We start from the raw sequence: 17,736 nt of genomic DNA, 5'->3' as shown, positions 1-17,736 counted from the left end.
ACTGCTCTGAGAAAGGTGTATTATAGTCAGATGAGCGCTCCCCAGCTATCTACAAAAGCACGTGCTAAGCATATGGCTGTGTATAGTTCTGCAATGCCATATTCAAGATCGTACTTACTCTACACTTAGGTAGGCCTTGGGTAGCTACTATTTTTGGCATAGTTTCTGGGAATTTTGTTGTAGATGTCTATTGGATCTTGGGGTTCCTACCAGTGCAGGTGCAGATCAACATTTGATAAAAACCCACTTCATTTTCTTCTGCCATCTGGATGTCCAGTCACAAATGTCTTTAAATTGGAGAACTCATCCCAGCACTTTCAGGACCCCAGGGTTTGTGGTTGGCAGCAGTGCAGGCATCGTGTTAGCATACAGATATCTAAGCAATCCGTGTCATGCCTTTTACCACACTTTGTGTTATACATAAAAATAGGCAGAACTTACACCACGTTTTACATCTTTTACCAGCATTTCTGCCAATGTGTTACTGATCCTAGGTTCAAAGAAGCAGATGGATGCCTTTCATACAACTCCTCTTTCACCTGGAGTTGCCTTCAAGGAACACATCAGTGATGTCCTTTCACCCATTGTGGCCCAGAGGCTTTCAGGACCTCCTGCATCTCTAATTTGGGAAAACTGGGAGTGAAGACAGTGTTCCAAAGCTCCTTATAATGCATTTAGGTCATCTTTGATGCCGGAATCTTTTTTTTCTCATCTCTCAGTTTGAATGTTGAGTGGCTCTTGGGGTTAAATACATCTCTTGGTTAGTTAATAGTTCATTGCTTGGATAAGTGGGCACATTTTGCATTCTGGAGTAGGGTTAGACTGTAGTATCCCCTTTCAGCTTCCTTGTCTACTTATTTTACATTTGACAAACTCAGTCTTTCTGTTAGTTAACTGTGGTTTGCTTGTCCGTTACATGAACCCCATGTCCTTGTGCTGAAAGTTGGCGGGGGCTGCATTTTTGTTTATTTTAATGTTTTTCCAACTTCTAGTAAGTTTTTGTGTTGGCTTTTGCACATGTTAGTGGTTTAAAAAAGCCCCGTTACCCCAATTAGGATTCCAGTGAGATAGTGCTATTAGAGATATTGCAATGTGCTATTGGTGTCTTTGATGTGCAGATGATTTGAATCATTGCAACCTGTTTTCTCCTTCACTGTTTTGTAGTAATGTTAGTTGAGCACATGATGTAGGTTGCAGTGGCAAATTTTCTTTCTTGAAGAAGAGATCACCTTTCAGATTTACCTGAACTTTTTTACACAAAATATTTTCAGTTTTACACTCCCTGGATGTTAAATGTGTTTTGTTTTGCTGTATTTCCTTTTTAAAATGTACTTTTTAAACTGTACCAGTACTGAGAACTTCTGCTGGATTTCATTCTTAAATTGTTCATGACACTGCCTCTGTTATCAAAATTTTTTGGGTATACAGATTATAGTAATGATTTAAAAAAACCGACTGAACTAGCATCTACACACATTTCTATCTGATAACTTTTTTAAAAATTACTTTCTGACTTGTAGTATGGAAATCTTTTAGTCTGATATATTTTAATGTCCTTCTATTCTAGCAATGTGCCACCAGATGGGACCTCTCATAGATGAAAAGTTGGAAGATATAGACAGGTAAAAACGTACATGTGTTTTGACTCAAGATTAATTTTCAAAAAGACCACTGTTGTTACTTAATGATATCTTAATCACTTCTGTGAATACTGGCAAAGAAAATAGCTGTATTTATTGGTATCTTCTCATCTGGGAGGAGGTCTGAACGTTCTTTTTCCTAGTCAGATAGTATTTTGTAGTATTGTACCATTTGACATTATGGCACTTGTCAGGCATCACTTCCCAGGCACTAACAGTATGTTGCTTATCACACTTCACGAAAAGTTTCCCTGTATGGTCTGTTCTTACTGAAGTTATCTAAATTGTAGAATAAGTTGTAAAATATATTTTCTAGGAAACATTCAGAACTTTCAGAGCTCAATGTTAAAGCAATGGAGGCTCTTTCTTTGTATAACAAACTGATGAATGAAGACCCAATGTATTCCATGTATGCAAAACTACAAAACCAACAGTATTATATGCAGTCATCTGGTGTTTCTGGCTCTCAGGTATGTATGTAACCTTTAATAGCCATTGATGTTATCGATTACATACTGAGCTATGGTTGATTTTTTTTTATAAATTATTAGTGATAAACAGTTTTTCACATGAGCTAACTTTTTTACAAAACTTGCTCAAATATTCTTTTACAATATATTTCTCTACATTATTAAAATAAATATATACTGATACATAAAGCGTGGTGGAACATGTTGATTGCAAGTAATAATTTATTTCTTAATTCTGTCTCCCCTGCCCTTGCCCCCTGAGTTCGAAACCTCTTTTTATGATCTTTGTTACCTTAATGCTAGGTTAAAATCATCTTCCTGTCTCAGAAATAATCTCAAATGAAAGAGTAGTTTTCTTTCAACACAGTATGTAAAAAAAGAAAAAAAAAAAAAGTATTGTTTGTTTTCAGCTGCAATCTTTGAATGTTCTTCTTTTGCAGGTTCTAACACCTTTAGTTCATTTCTGCTCAGTTCTTTTTGATCATGGAAAAAGCCCATCCTGTGCTTTGAGTTGCACATAGAATTAAAAATTAAGGCTGCGAGACCTTTGCATTGTGGGTCAAAGAAAGTAAAGAACCAAAGGAGTACAATTCCTGTTTAAGATTATGCCTTCCCAACCCTAAAATCAATCTCTCTCAATTTCCTTTTTTTTTTTTTTGAAATACCAAGAGAGAGCATTTAGGATTTAAATTACTGAAATTAAAAATTATAATTCTTTCATGGCAGCATTTCTCTGCCATGTAACTGACTGTTTTCTCTGAGTAGGTCTTTTAGCTAATTCATATACTGTGGTATTTTTAAAAGGTCTTTTAAACATTTAAATGTTTTCATCCCATAGTCTAATGCACGCTTGCTGTATTCTTTTCCTGTTTATAGGAATATATAACACTTCAAACTGTTTTTCAGATAATTTACTTGCTTTTTGAGTGAGTGAAAAAAAATTCAAGCCAAATTGTTAATACCTACGCAGTATTATATAAACATTGAAGCAGATGTAGTTGATTTAGTTCTTTTAGCTTCCTACAAATACGTACTTTCTTTCAGTGTCTTTTAAGAAGAGGATGTGTGTTTTTGCAGTGTCATTAAAAAGAACATTGTCTTCCATTCATATGTGATAAGCAATCATGCCGTGACCCTGTCAAATAATTTTATTGTTTTATAAATGGGCATGTGTCTGGGAATTCTAAAAGGGAAAAACTGGATTTTGGGGTGAACATGAGCCAGAATAAGTTCTGAAAAGTTAGGAGGTTTATGAAAGTTCGGAGGTCTCATGCCTTTGCTGCCTTCTGAAGTTCTTTTGCGATACTGATAAACCTTCTATGAATGTGTCATCTGAGTCTTAAGATAGGAACTCAATTGTGCATAAGACCTGATAATTTCCTCTAGTAATTTGTGTTAAGCCAAATAATTCATGATTGAACAAAAGCGTAGAGTTTAGAAAATTAGTCTTGATTTAGAATACAGTTGACATACACTTGTAAGCTTTTCTTCTAGTTAGTTATGAAATATTACCTTATTTTCAGTTGAAATTTTCTTAAGAGCTTGTTTTCCCTTCTGCCCTGCCCAGACAATTTTACAATGGCAGTCTCAACAGTTGTGTGAACTGATAGGTTAACTAATGACATGAAAATAATACTTTATTGATTTTCCATTTTAATGATTCTGCTTAGTGAAAGTTATCTGGGCATCAAAAAGTATTCTGCTTTGGACTGTTATTTGTTACATGATTTACATCCTTCAGTATTTTCATTCAAAAGCAGAATCTTTAAATTAGCATGAGTGATAATCATTAAAATAAAATCTGGAATACAAGTTTTCCAGTAAAGAATTTGATCTTTTTGGACTGAGGTTAGAAATGTAAATGGTGTCCTTTGAAAACCTGGTAGTTTTTTCGTACTACAACGCTTAGTAGAAGACATCAGTTGCTTTCTAGTAAAACATCTGTAATAAAAGGTTTGAGAGACTGTCTTTTAAGTTCTGAAGTCAGATATTAAATACCAAATTTTCTTGTCTTTTATTTTTAATTTTCCTTTATTTAACTTCCTAGGTTTATCCGGGGCAAGCTCAAAGTAATGCATATTTGGTGGCAGGGAGTGCACAGATGGGCCATATTCAAGGCTACAACCTTCCTCCTGAACAGCTCTCTTCTCTCAGCCAAGGCACAGTTACTCCATCTGCCAGCTCCGGGCTGCCTGGGCAGCCTGCACAGACGTCTTACACAAAGTAATTTTAAGTATTTCCCTAGTCAAGTTTAAATGAATTTAAACGTAAAGGACTACAGATAATATGTAAAGGAGATTTTTTTTTTTTTTTCAGAAATATAATTTTAAACACAATTGAAAGATACTTCGGTGAAATTATTTCCATTGTGTTTTTTATTGGTGTTGTGTATTTAGTAAAAATTCCTGACAAACTTCAAACTTTTCAGTTGTTCTTATATTTTTCTCCAGTTTTTAATTTTATATATAAGAAATGTATAATTTTTTCATATATATATTTCTTTTATATAAAAGAAAAATTAGAGAAAATGATATAGACATGACTGATAATTTTTATTATTTTATTTTTTTTTAGATAACCTAATATACATTTAATGGTGAAGATTATCTGCTGCTCTGGCTGGCTTTGCATAACTTCTGAGATAGTGTATATTGTATTGTACTTTTTTTCAAATATCTTATTGTGGAAGCATGGGGAGAATTCTGCTCATTTTGGAAACGAAGCGAATGGGCTATGAACGCTTACCAAAGCTTACGCAGCTTCCCCTTATAAAGGAGCTACAGGTGGCTTTCTATTTTAGGTAGATGCCCAAAGATGCTTAGCTTTGGCTAAGCTACCCATATTGTGACCTTAGGAAAAGATTCGTTTGTTTGGTTTTTTTTTTTACTCTCTGTATAAAGTAATTTTATTTTATAAAGTTGGAAGAGACATCCATCTTGAGTTATTAAAGTATTTGTTAGTCTACGTCCACCAAAGTTACTTATTTGGGGTGGTAAGACATAAATTGATAAAGCAAGTTTCTGTGAGTTTCTACTTCACCTGACTTGCTTTGCTATTTAAAACGGTTGGCTGGGCTTTGGTTTTTCTCATGAGCGGAATGGAAGATAGATGGGATTCCATGTTGCACGTTAGAATAAAACAAAGTATAGATTCACAGTCTAGTTTTAAATCCATGGGAGGTTTGTTAGGTGTGTTTAAATCTGAGGAGAGTGTTTGAGTTTTAATTGAAATATTCATTGGTTATAGTTTTGAATATACAAGGTGTCCAGAGTTAAGACATTTTTGTATGTGTATGTATAGAACAGCTGAAGAAGCAATGAAGTGTTGCTGTTCTATTGGTAAATTGTTTGCTAATTCAACTTTTTTTTTTTTTTTCTTCCCCAGCGCAATGGTTGGCTCTGTTGCTGGAAATACTTACTCTAACCAGGCTTCAGTGTATAGTCCACCACCTGCTACTGTTGATGTTGCTGCTTATCAGAATGCTGGAACTAATGTGTCCCAGGTGCCAAACTATAACTTAGCATCTACACCTCTGCCACAGACAGCAGGCAGTCAACAAGCACCTCCACAACAACCACAGCCTCCGCCACCTCAACAACCACAGCATAGTTACTCGCAGAAGGCTCTGCTATAGGATCCAGGACTTCTGATTCCTAATCTTCTTTAACCTCTGCTAAAGGCAGTTGGCAATTCTATGAGTTTCTTCCCTTAATCTCTTAAACTTTGTTTATCCTCAGCTTAATAAGAATCTATCTTGGTGAACAAGTTCAATTTGCACTGACTTTTTAGGATTTTTTTTTTTTTAATTTTGCAGAGGAACGGATATATTTAGGACATTTAATTCCTTTTAAAATGCCTAAAAATTGGTACAAGATTATTTATGTTTGGTAAAATTGGCTAGTCTGTGAAAACTCAACACTTGCAAACTGTCGTGGCATATATGTTATGTACATATAGTGTGTGATTGCAGTAGTGGCCATTTCGTATAGCTATGGTGATCATGTGAATATATTTAACACAATGTTTAAAAATAATTTACTTTACTATTTTATTTTAATCATGAACTGATGACCAGGTTTCATAGTTTTGTCTGGTTTTATGACAGATGTGATGTCTTTTTCCAATGCAGGAAAAGCAGTAATTCTGCATATCATGGTTACACTTACAAGCTAAGGTCTATATATGAATTTACAAACTTATCCGAGTCTAGGTTTCACCGCTTCTTGAATTGAACACAAGTGTATCATGACTATTAGATGGCTTATCTACCAAAGTAAACTCGTTAACTAGTAAGTGATTTGGGGGGATAACAGCAAATTATGATTCTGCTTCAGATATAATTAATAACTTAAAACTACTATTCAGAGGCTGCTAAACATATCATGGGACCATGCAACAGATCAGAAACTTGCATTTTATCATAAGAGCATGTAATTTATTTTTTCCAAGTTGTTTTTTTACAATGAGAACCAGAACTGTACTCTATGCGTGTTGGTAGAGATTACACCAAAGACAGAGGAATTGAGTTGGAGGAGAAATGATGGAGTTTTAAACTGGAACACACAACATAAATAACACTACTTTATTCAACTCTTCTTAATTAGAACATGGAGAATTATGGACATTTAAATCACTTTGCTGAACAAACCTTCAGGGCTTTATTTTATCTCTTGTGGCCTTGCTTAGCAATTTGTTCTGTTTACTGTTCTTACACAAACACTTCTGCCTTAAACATCTGCTTCAATTTCCAGTTGTACCATTAGAGTGTATTTGCCCGTCTATAGTATGAATAGCTTATGAGGCATCTTATTTTCATTTGCTTTCAGGTTACTTTGAATTCTCTTCTGCAGCAACAGCCATTAGCCTTTTTTAAACCCGTGCATTTCTCAGTAACTCACCCAGGTGGCTCTTTAAGGCACGATATTTTCTTTCTACAGCTGAGGAGCTGCAAAAGGAACACGGTGATGGAAGGCCGCATTTTAGATATGCCTGATCAGAGTTTCTTGTACAAAGACTGTTGTTACTTTGCATTTGTGTTCAATCTATTAATGCATCCTGGTTTCCTCTTATCATTTCCAGCGACTCTAATTCTAATTAGAGCAATACTAGATGGCTTCAACGTCAGATCTGTGTTTTCAGTCTTGTTAGTGTGTATGTCAGAAATGGTTTGCTTTTGTGTACTATATTTTAGTGTGGTGCTCCTGGAATTAAATGTTGCAATTGTACATTACGCTATAAGCTGACCTCAGTTGTCCCATACACTCCCGCGTCTGTTCACAGTTACCTAACACGCCTTTGGTTCACTGTTTTAATAGACACTGGTATTTTCCCTGTTAATGCTTTCAGATGACTACTTTGCATAACTTCTAACTGGGGTGGTTACAAAACGTGCCCGTAGCTGATGTGTTCCAGTTGGGGATGTTCTAGCCAGCTGGCTGTTTTGATACTAGTATTTTCATGTTTTGTGGGGTTTTTTTCTCCAGAATTCTTAAGCACCCCCAAAAAATTGTCATTACTTCAGTACTTGGTGTCATCACAGAAGTCTGTGGAATTTGAAAGGAAAGACTAAAAACAAAAAAGAATCCAAGATATTGTCATAGATCACTTTTAATAGATTGAAGAGGTGATTTTCTTTAGAAAGGGCATGTAGTTTCATTTAGATAGCATTGTCTGTGTGCTTTAGGTACCTTATTCCAAAATCAGAGAAACAATGTGTATAGAAGTGTATAATTTCTACACAGAAGTGAAAATGACTTTTTAGTCCATAGTTCTTAGGCCCTGATTCAAGGAGGAGCTTGAAGATTTGGAATAATCCAGCTGACATTGACTATTTGTATTCTCAGGTTTTCACATGCTGTGTCACGTGTTCCCTAATAAGGGACTATGGAAATTCTGTACAGAAATGACTACACAAAAATACTTTTTATTACTAATTTGTCTTTGTTTTTAAAATTTTCGAAGTCTTCTTTCCTTAAATCATAGAATTGCCTAGGTTGGAAGGGACCTTTCAGACCATCTAGTCCAGCCATCAATTAAAACACAGAAATGGTTGTTCCTGGTTTCTCCTTTGAACACTGGAAACTTAAGTATATCTTAAGTTTTTCTGCCTTCCAACTTATTTTGGGCATTTAACCATCTTTAAGAAAATTAAAATCACCTTTCATTTGTGTTCATGATGACCAAAAAACACTTTCTAAAATGCAATGCCACTAAAAATCCAGTATAATAAAAGTTTTGAAAAAAAGATGGACACTTTTTATTTTATTTCATGCCGTTATTAAAGTGGCTGCTCTAAGGTATCTCCTGTAACAAATTGTGAATTTTAGTTGACTAAGAATCAGTTTTCGTTGTCCACAATTGGCGCAGTAGATCCCTAGGTTTTTAGGTTCAGAGTGTTTCTATTGCACCCTACCTACATTTTCCATTTCAGGTACAATTTTCATATTTAATTGAATTTGGAGCTGTATTGCTTCATGTTGATTTTTCTCATTCATCAGAAAAAGATGATTTCATCTTCTCACTTGGTTGTCCCCCGTATGCCAGATACTCGAAAGCGACGCTTCCTTCTACCTTGCTAGATGCTGTCATTGCGCGAATTTCTTCACTCACCCTCTCGTCTCCTCTCTCACTGACAATTTAGCAATTATATTTCAATTCACCTCCTCTCTGCTGGTTTAGTATCATGAACCTGGAGATGCCATTACTGGGGCTTCTCTGCTGTGATTTATTCTGAGATTCCTCGTTTATCCATTGTTTTCACCAAGTTCACAGATGTTCTGTCTTACTGTGGTATTGAACACTGAATAGGGGTGAGAGGGGGGAAAGTACATGTACAGCTACTGTATGGAAGAGCTTTTTAGCAAATAAATAAGGTCAGGAAATTAATCTATTTGAAAGTTTAAGAATCCCTGAACATATGTTACTCATGTTCCAATAGAAGACCTAATTTTTGAATGTCTTGTTTCTTTACATGTAAATTGTCAATGAAAGGCTAAAGTGTTTTCATAATATTTTGTATAAACCTTTGCTATATAACCCTTTCATTAAGGAATACAAATAATGTTAATTAACTCCAGAAGGGGTATTTTAGTGACTTGTTTATCATGAACTGGATCAAACTCTGGAAAGTGCCTTCTGTGCATTTCACTTGTATAAACAAAGGTTGTTTACCCATGTGTATCATCTCAATTTATGTGGGCATAACAAAGATGTCAAGATTCACTGTAAAGCATCCCAGGAACAATACTGAGGCAGCGCATTAAAATTTGCTGTGCTGATGTCGTGGCAGTATATTCCAGAGTGCGCAGTTGCAGAGACAGTTGCAACGTATTTACCCACCTCCATTTAGTAACTGGTACCCATGCAGGTGTGTATTTAGTGTCACCGGCCAAAGCACATGTAGCCAGCAGTAAAACAACAGTAAAAAAGAACAACATATAATAATTACTGCATGCTTCTCAACAGGTGTGGAGCAGCATATTGCCCTCACGGTACGGTTACTATTCATGAATTTTGAGGGGAGGAGAACTGAAATGAATTTGAGTAACCATAACTTCAGAGAATTCCGCCAGATTGCAGATGCTTAGACGTAACAAAGGAGATAAATTTGCTTTGAATAGCATGTACGTATTTTGGTGATCAAATCTAGGCTGCTATTATAGTTCTCTGATTTCATCTAGATGGCAGGAACATCAGATTTACACTGGAGAACTGCTTAATACCTCATTCTCCAATTTTTTTTTAGTATTTTCTCTAATATCACTTACCTTATTTTTCACTCATATTTCAAAGATGTCTGTGCAGCCTTTATATATAAAGGTCTTACCTTATTCCTCGTCTGCTGGGTTTCACAGACAGAATGAAAACGAACATCTCTAATTGCAGCAGCTACAACGGCACTTCGAATGATGTAACTGCAGCTTCCTTCGGAGAAGCTTCACGGATCTGTTTTGGAACAAGGGAGCATAATGTTTCCAGTTAAAAACTGGGAGGAGATTTTTTTTTTTTTTTTAAAGAAAAAAGTAAAGTTACAAAACCCTCTATTGCCACAAACCCCTCCATTGCTAACAGCCGGCAGAATCATTGTTTACTCTGTTATTCAATCTTGGTAAAGCCGACCAGCTCCACGCTACAGACGCTCCTTTTTCAGTTTCAGCTGCAGTGCAGAATGTTAACTTTCATGCGTTACACTATCCAACACCACAGGAAAATGTGGGAAGGCCTTGCCGTTTGAACTTTTTGCTTCAAGATGTAAAAAAAAACCCCACCATGTACGTTTTTGAAGCCTTGTTTCTTAAATTAGGGTGTTTGTGTTTTAAAAACATTCCATTTGCTACTATGTGAAATTGCAGATCTGAAGTTCACTTTTCATGCTGCTACCTTGGCAAAAAGGTGGTAGGATTTTTTTTTGTTGTTGTTGTTCTTCTATCCTGCATGTGCTTCTGGAAATCCAAATAATTTTTGTCTTTGTCATGAAAAAGAAAAGAAGCCTGCTGCAGTCTGCTTTGGTTTTAATAAAGTGTACACAGTAGCAAAGTGCATTTTTGGTTTTGTTTGTTTTGATGCTCTCTTTGATGTTGGCATATGTATATATTTAGATATACTGCACTGTTGTACAAGAATTGTTTTAGTAAATAACACTATTTGTAAAAACTGTTAATTGTTTTTGGTATGAATGCAAAATATTAAAGTTGGAGTATTTAGTTCATTACGTTGCAAAGTCAATTTATAAATTTCATGGAGGAAGAATGAGAAAAGGCCTTTGCTGGAAGGACTTGGAGATGCAACAGGCAAAGTCTTAGAAATACTTAGCTCAAATTTTCTGATTTCAGGTGGGGTGGGGGTGGGGATTTTTGTTGTTCTGGGTTTGGGGTTTTTTTTGGTGGATTTTTTTGGATGATGCTTAGGCGTAGATTATAGTATTTTTACTTTCGAAGTCTTATATCTGTCAACTTCCGTCAGCTAAAATCCAAGTAATACGTTATCTATCTTATTTCAAGTATGCTGCATTTTTTTTTTAAGGAATACAGCAGGAATGTTTCAAAAGGGTGGTAAAGAACAAACAAAACCAACCATATCTGTACAGTATAATGTATATATTTGCTTACAGATCAAGAAGTAAATACTGCTGGCAGCTTGACAGTTAATTTACATGGTTATTTGACAGTTAATTCCATTTTTGATGACAAGAACACAAAGTAGTGTTAAGACTTGGTGGTTTGATCTCTGTGAAATGAGTTGAAGATCAGGCTAAAGCCTGGCTCGTGAATCTTCATTACTGCTTAAAATACTGTCACAGTTGAAACAATAGTCTTGACAGATGTACACTGTGTTCTTAAAACAATGTTAAACTTTACAGGTTTCTTAGTTAAGCCAATGTAAATATCGGATATCACCATGGGATTTTGGGAGCAGTGAGCAGCAGATTATCAGTTTGGCCTGTTCCTGGGGCCTCCTCCTAAAAATGTGAGCTAAACACCCTAGGCTAAGTCATTGTGTGGACTGTGGGTTAACTCAGTAAGGTAATTTCTGTGTTTCAAGAGAATATAGATTCAGTTGACAGAATCAAAAGTCCTACAGATTGTGTAGAAATGAAACATGCAATGTCTCTGATTTACAACAGCGGGCGGGGAATTAATACTGAGTTTGCTTTACTGCCCCTCTCTCTTGGCCAGAAAGCGTGTTGCTGTTGAGATGCCTGTGATGAAAATATAGTTTGAGAGTTTGTTACATAGTACTTAAATCTGGGCAACAAGTAAAATATTCCTCAGTCTGCGTTTAAGGGGGTCAAACCAACTATATCTTCACTAGACTTTCAATGAACGGGTTCATATGTAATATCTCTTCATTAGCAGTCACTTCATCTTGTATTACGAAGCTGGGGACCTTAATGTATTGTTTTACTACTGTAGCTGGTTTTCAAAATCTTGTGCTACTCTGTTGCAGGATAAAGACTTTTATCTCTCACGATAGTTGTAAAATTAAATTATCTGGGTTGTTTTAAGTCAAGGTTGTTTTGGTTGATACCAGTCATGATCTGTGTTTTAAGCGAGAAATGAGAAATAAGCCATTGTGAAAGAACTTGTGGAGAAACTTCCACTGATTAAGGCTGATTTGCACTTTTGAAACTTGACATCAGTGTTGGGAGTCTACATGGGTAACACGCAATAATACAGAAAATCATATGGGGGAAAAAAGGCAAATACATATTTCCAGTTGTAGACTGAGAACGTCTTTAGAGTACTATCTCTTGAGTTGATATAAAATGTAAGGAAATAACCACTAGTGTTTTGCTTTGACTCTGCTTAACCGCGTTAAGCATGAGTTTGGAGTGCTTTTACATGCACCTTTGGTTGGTAAAATCACTGGAGTTTGGTGTTTATGCCCCATGTTCCTGCTGTTGGTCATATCTCACAAGTACGACCTTCGCAGTTGTACTTTGGGCCCTCTTGGTGCTGAATCCAGCAGGAACGTGTTGTGTGGTTGGTAAAGCCCATCACCAGCGTGACACTGTTCATCAGTAGAAACTCATCATTATTTGACTGGTCAGTGTCTCTGTTTCCCACTTTTTGGCTATAGGAGGCACATGGATCAAGAAGTGGAACCCTTCAATGCATCCATGCCCGGACCACTTAATTTTATACAGTATTTACCTGTTTTCTAAGCATGATTTACAAATACGCAAACAAATCTGCCCTGACTGCTACTGAGATCACGCTGGAATCTATTTCTAGACAGTTGAGATGGCTCACCTCCGTTGAGTCACACATCCTCAGGTATTTGTGGATTATGCAGATGCGTTTACTTTTGCAAACTATGTGTCAGACTGTCCCAATTTACTGAGCTTCACAAAGGAGTGCGAACATTCAGATCCCTGGGTTTTAATGTCTTGTGGGTTTGCGAAAATTTCCCCAAGTTAGTCCTTTTCTGTGTTCCCCTGGTGAGCTACTCTTGTAGCTGATGCTGAAGAATTGTGGCAGAGTCCGTTTAGGCAAACGCTGCAATAAAAACCACGTGCCCTGAGGAATGTAGGTAATATGATGATTACACAAAAATATGGTATTTTACCTCAGAACAAATGGAAGGCTCAGCTCAGCTGAGGACAGAGGAGTCATGGTTCTCTGGAACTCTGTAAGAACACGGTGTCGGTACCCACCACCTCATTGAAATGTGCTCTTGAAACATTCAAATAGGTGTTTTTCAGAGAAAACATAGGTGGTGTCTAAAAGACTGCTTTAACAGAGCCCACATTCTCACTTTGTAACAAATTCCTTGCAGCTTCTGTGGAGTCGTGGTTTGTATTATCTGATTGTGTGGGTAATGACACTCAAGTAGGATTCAGCATTAGTAATTTTTAAAACTCCTCCTCCTGCTCACTTAACTGTAAAGTAGATAATTTTAATTTAGTAATTTATCTTAGTAAGCTTGTTCTCTCTCAAAGCAGACATGCTTTCTACTCTTGAGCACTTCTGATCTTCCGGATAATCAAGGCTTCCTGTAAATGTTGGCTGCTCCTTCCAAGGTTTCAGAGTCCCACTGGTCGCTTCAGGGGGCAGTTATTTGCCTTCGTCGCTCAAACCTGTCCCTAATTTTGCCTCTTCCAAGAACTTGACTCCCTTGAATTTGTGTATCCATGAGGCTCAAACTGCCATCAGATTTGTTGCTCGGGTTTCTTTCTTCAGGACAGATAGTAGGTAGCAAGCTATTAATTGCATATCTGTAAACAGCGCTGAGCTGAGCAGCATTCAGGGGGATCCTGTAGTTCAGCAGCAGCAGTCTAAAGAATCCAAATCCCAGCTCTCCTCTCTCTCTCTTTCTCTCTCTCTCTCTCTATCTTCAATCAGTTCCACATATTATATATGTTTCCTAATGGTTATCTCCTTCTTTCATATGCTTTCTCATACTTGGTCCTTACAGTAAGTAAGCCCACAAGTACTAATGGTTAGTCAATCATAAATATAATTAATTTTATATATACATATATATTTTTTTCCTATATTTGGACATTTCCACTCTGCAGGTTGTCCTTCCACAATAATACAGGTGTCTCGTGGAGCTTTTAAGTTGTTTTCTGAAATGCAGACGGTCCTTCTCTTTAATCTCTGAAGCACCGTCCCTTCCCTTCATCCCAGGTTCAGTCACACAATTCCCATAATTGGGCTTTGTATTTTTCAAGTCTCTGTAATGTCGCTTTGACCTACGACGTGTTCTTCACACAGCACCTTGCCATTAACTTTGGGTCATCATTTTCTGATTGGCGTTATTTTTTGTTCATTAGTGGTACGGTTTCACAAAGGAATTGGCCAGATTTCAACCCAGGAAAAAAAACACTTCTCTTCTTGGGGACCGAAGTTTAGTTCCAAAAGGTTTAATGATAGAAGCTGATTGTTGCATCCTTTTTGCTATTTTTATCCATTACAGGATTCAGAAAGGCAATTACTTTAGTTTCTGAGGCAAGGCTGTCACAAACTTTTATGAGTGGTTCACCACCCATTGTTGCTTTTAAAAATTTGATTGTGCTTATACAATCCCAGAGATTATTGCAGCTTTCGTGCCAACTAGACCATGCACTTAACAGCTTTTGCAGTCTTGTTTGTCTCTGCTACAGACTTTGTACGTTCTTTGAACTCTAGTTTGTTGCTAAGGACTTCATATGATGGATGGATGGATGGATGGATGGATGGATGGATGGATGGATGGGGGGGAATGGAGGAGAAAGTTGGTTGTTGATAGTGTAAGAGCAGCCCATTCCAACCCTGCATTTATCAAAGTTTGTGTCTCGATTTTTCACGTGTTAATTGATATGTTCCAAAGTGAAAGCACATCCTTCAAGAGCATAGGTTGTTTCTGCAACTTCCTGGGAAGAAAAAAAAATAAATTCTAAATCTGCGACAAATATGGACATACTTCCAGAACACCGCGGATAGATTTGAAAATAAAGCATTTTCTTTATTCCACAGTGAATTAATGCAAGCACACAAATTCCAAGTAGTTAGAAATTATAACTTTATAAGCGTTACTGAATGGCTGTGATTTTTACCACACAGGTAGGTGAAGGCTCTGAGCTTTTCCAAGAATCAGTCAGTGGGTTCTGCTGGGACTATTCTCTTTCACGTGTCCTGGCCTCATCTTTGAAAATAAACTGCTAGAAAAATATTCTGTTATGGAACAGTTCTAAAGATAACAATCGAAATCTCATAATCAGCTCTTCATTTCTTTCTCATACTTCGCTCAGGAGGAAGCTATTCTAATTATTTTAATTGTACCATTTGGGTAGAGCAAATAGAATAGATGTAAGTGCTTAAAAGTAAATGCTTTCCTTTGGAAGTTGTTGTTTTTAAAGTGTCATACTGTGCTGAACATAATATTCTGACGGAAATGTCTGTCTGCCTAATTAGCTGACCCTATTAAGAAGCAGAATTTTTAATAAACCTTGTAAGAGTTTCCACTTCAGCATAATCCAGTATGTTTCTGTGTTTTTATCATGGTGTTTGTGTTATTAATCTGTTCCCTCCTCATATTTTTCTATTTTCTTTTGGGTAATTTTAATGATTTTTTTTTTAATAGGGTTTACATAAAGGCAACTCCCAGCTGAAAGAGAATCAGGTTCATAAAACATGGTGTCAGCACTGGGTCCAAGTGCAGCACATTTGTAATCACGTTGGGAGTGCCCATCCTGGTCTTCAAAATACTCTATTTAACAAGTCACTTTCACCAACCCCTTTTCTTCCTTTTTAAATTTATTTTAGTATTAGGTGGAAAAAGTGAGTCTTTTCCCTCTCCCATTTGTATTGGCTCTTTTTCAAATAAATCAATAACTCTATTGCACGCAAAAACTTGGTGATCTTGACATTTTCCTCCTATTTTCTGTCTTACCTCCTACTCCATCCTATTTTGCATTTTCCTTTCATTTTTATCCTAACAAACCTCAAATTTAGTGGTCCCAATTCCCAGCTCAATTCCCAATTCCCCAGTCTTCCAGGCTGCAGCCCGTTGTGTGATGCACGGCTCTCCTCAGTATTTGGAAATCACATTTCACTATTGAAGATTTGCTGCAAAATCCTCGTGTGGTCTGCCAGGAGGGGACCAGTGTTGCAGTTTATGGTCACTTGATTTGTTTCTGGCTGTTTTCTTTACTCAGTTTGATTTTTAAGATGTTTCAGACCAGTAATGGGTACTTTGCAGTTCCCTCTCCTCCAAGTTCAAAGAGAATTGTCCTGCTCCAAACAGTTTGACCATGTGCTGAATCAGAGTGTGCCTTGACAGTGATAATGTCCCCATTATCATAGAATCATAGAACGTGTTGGGTTGGAAGGGACTCATCTAGTCCAACCCCCCTGCAGTGAGCAGGGACATCTTCAACTAGATCAGGTTGCTCAGAGCCTCATCAAGCCTGGCCTTGAATGTCTCCAGGGATGGGGCCTCCACCACCTCTCTGGGCAACTTGTTCCAGTGTCTCACCACCCTCATTGTAAAGAACTTCTTCCTAATGTCTAATCTAACCCTGCCCTGCTCTAGTTTAAAGCCATTGCCCCTCGGCCTATCGCTACATGCCCTTGCAAACAGCCCCTCCCCAGCTTTCCTGTAGGCCCCCTTCAGGTACTGGAAGGTACTATAAGGTCTCCCTGGAGCCTTCTCTTCTCCAGGCTGAACAACCCCAACTGTCTCAGCCTGTCCTCATTGGAGAGGTGCTCCAGCCCTTTATCCATTGGAATTATGTATAATAATGCCAATTTTGACTCTTATAACCTCTTCTGTTACCTATATAATGCTGGTGCTGACTATATTCAGTTTATGGTCTTGGAACTCCTCCCTCCTTTTTTTCTGGAAGACATTTGAGTCAGAGATGTAACCACATAAGTAGCAGCTCTGGTCAGAACTACTGTCAGTTCATATTTTTGATAAAAAGCATTCCCTGGATGTGTTCCAACAAACCCAGATCCAAATGCCCGTGCTCGTGGGGACCTCCATATCCAGGGCTATCCGGGGCTGTGCAAAGGGGTCACACCAGAGGCGTGACTCCATGTCAGCATTTTGAAAGAGTGCTCCAGACTGAGGGTGGCACTGCACACTTGCTCCTCCTAAATGAGGGACTGGAAGGACTTAGAGGCTGACTGGTGGGTGCCTGCGGAGTTAATTTTCTGTATCCTCACTAATAGCAAAACTGTTATTATTACAGTTGCAATACAGTTTCACATATAGGCAGCAGTCAGGAAAAATAGTGTTGGCCTCCTACATAGGTGATTTTATTTTGTGAATGTTCCACTGCAGTATGAAGGAATACGAGCTCCTGGTTCGTTACCGCCAGGCTGGTGTGTATCAGTAGCCCCACTGCATGTTCCACATCAGTAAATCCTGTAGGCTTAAGAATCTTTCTTATCAACAGCCTGCCAAAAATCTCTCTTTCATGATTCCCTCGTAAGCCCTGGGGTCCTACGGGACAGCTGTAGCACTGTCTGCATATTCATGGAATATTTAAGCCCACCTTGTGCACTGAGTTTACTGGAATATCAAGATCGCCTGTTTTTTCTGTTTCCATTGAGGGCGCAAAGTTTTAAATTGTCCCTTGTAAAAAAAAAATAAATTGGCCACTGAGGTACAATAATTTTCGGTTAATTTATTTTAAG

The 17,736-nt window shown here is 37.4% G+C and overlaps 1 protein-coding gene across 3 annotated transcripts in view; it reads left to right on the top strand.

The window, feature by feature from the left end:
* STAM (signal transducing adaptor molecule) overlaps nt 1-10,817 on the top strand; it is a 37,355-nt gene extending 26,538 nt beyond the window's left edge. Inside the window, exons 11-15 of one of the 3 annotated variants that reach the window (XR_012585449.1) lie at nt 1,568-1,622; nt 1,957-2,110; nt 4,158-4,333; nt 4,685-4,910; nt 5,495-5,632. Coding sequence is in view for 1 of the 3 variants with exons in the window: in XM_074574539.1 (XP_074430640.1) it covers nt 1,568-1,622; nt 1,957-2,110; nt 4,158-4,333; nt 5,495-5,744 (635 nt within the window). In the remaining 2 variants the exon portion in view is untranslated. Of the gene's footprint in view, nt 1-1,567; nt 1,623-1,956; nt 2,111-4,157; nt 4,334-4,684; nt 4,911-5,494 lie in introns of all 3 variants that reach the window. The other 2 variants (XR_012585450.1, XM_074574539.1) reach the window with 2 other exon arrangements.
* Nucleotides 10,818-17,736: the final 6,919 nt, after the last annotated feature.

Source organism: Larus michahellis, chromosome 2, assembly GCF_964199755.1.
Source record: "Larus michahellis chromosome 2, bLarMic1.1, whole genome shotgun sequence".
Lineage (NCBI taxonomy): Eukaryota > Metazoa > Chordata > Aves > Charadriiformes > Laridae > Larus > Larus michahellis.
This window is presented reverse-complemented; position numbering and strand designations above follow the sequence as displayed.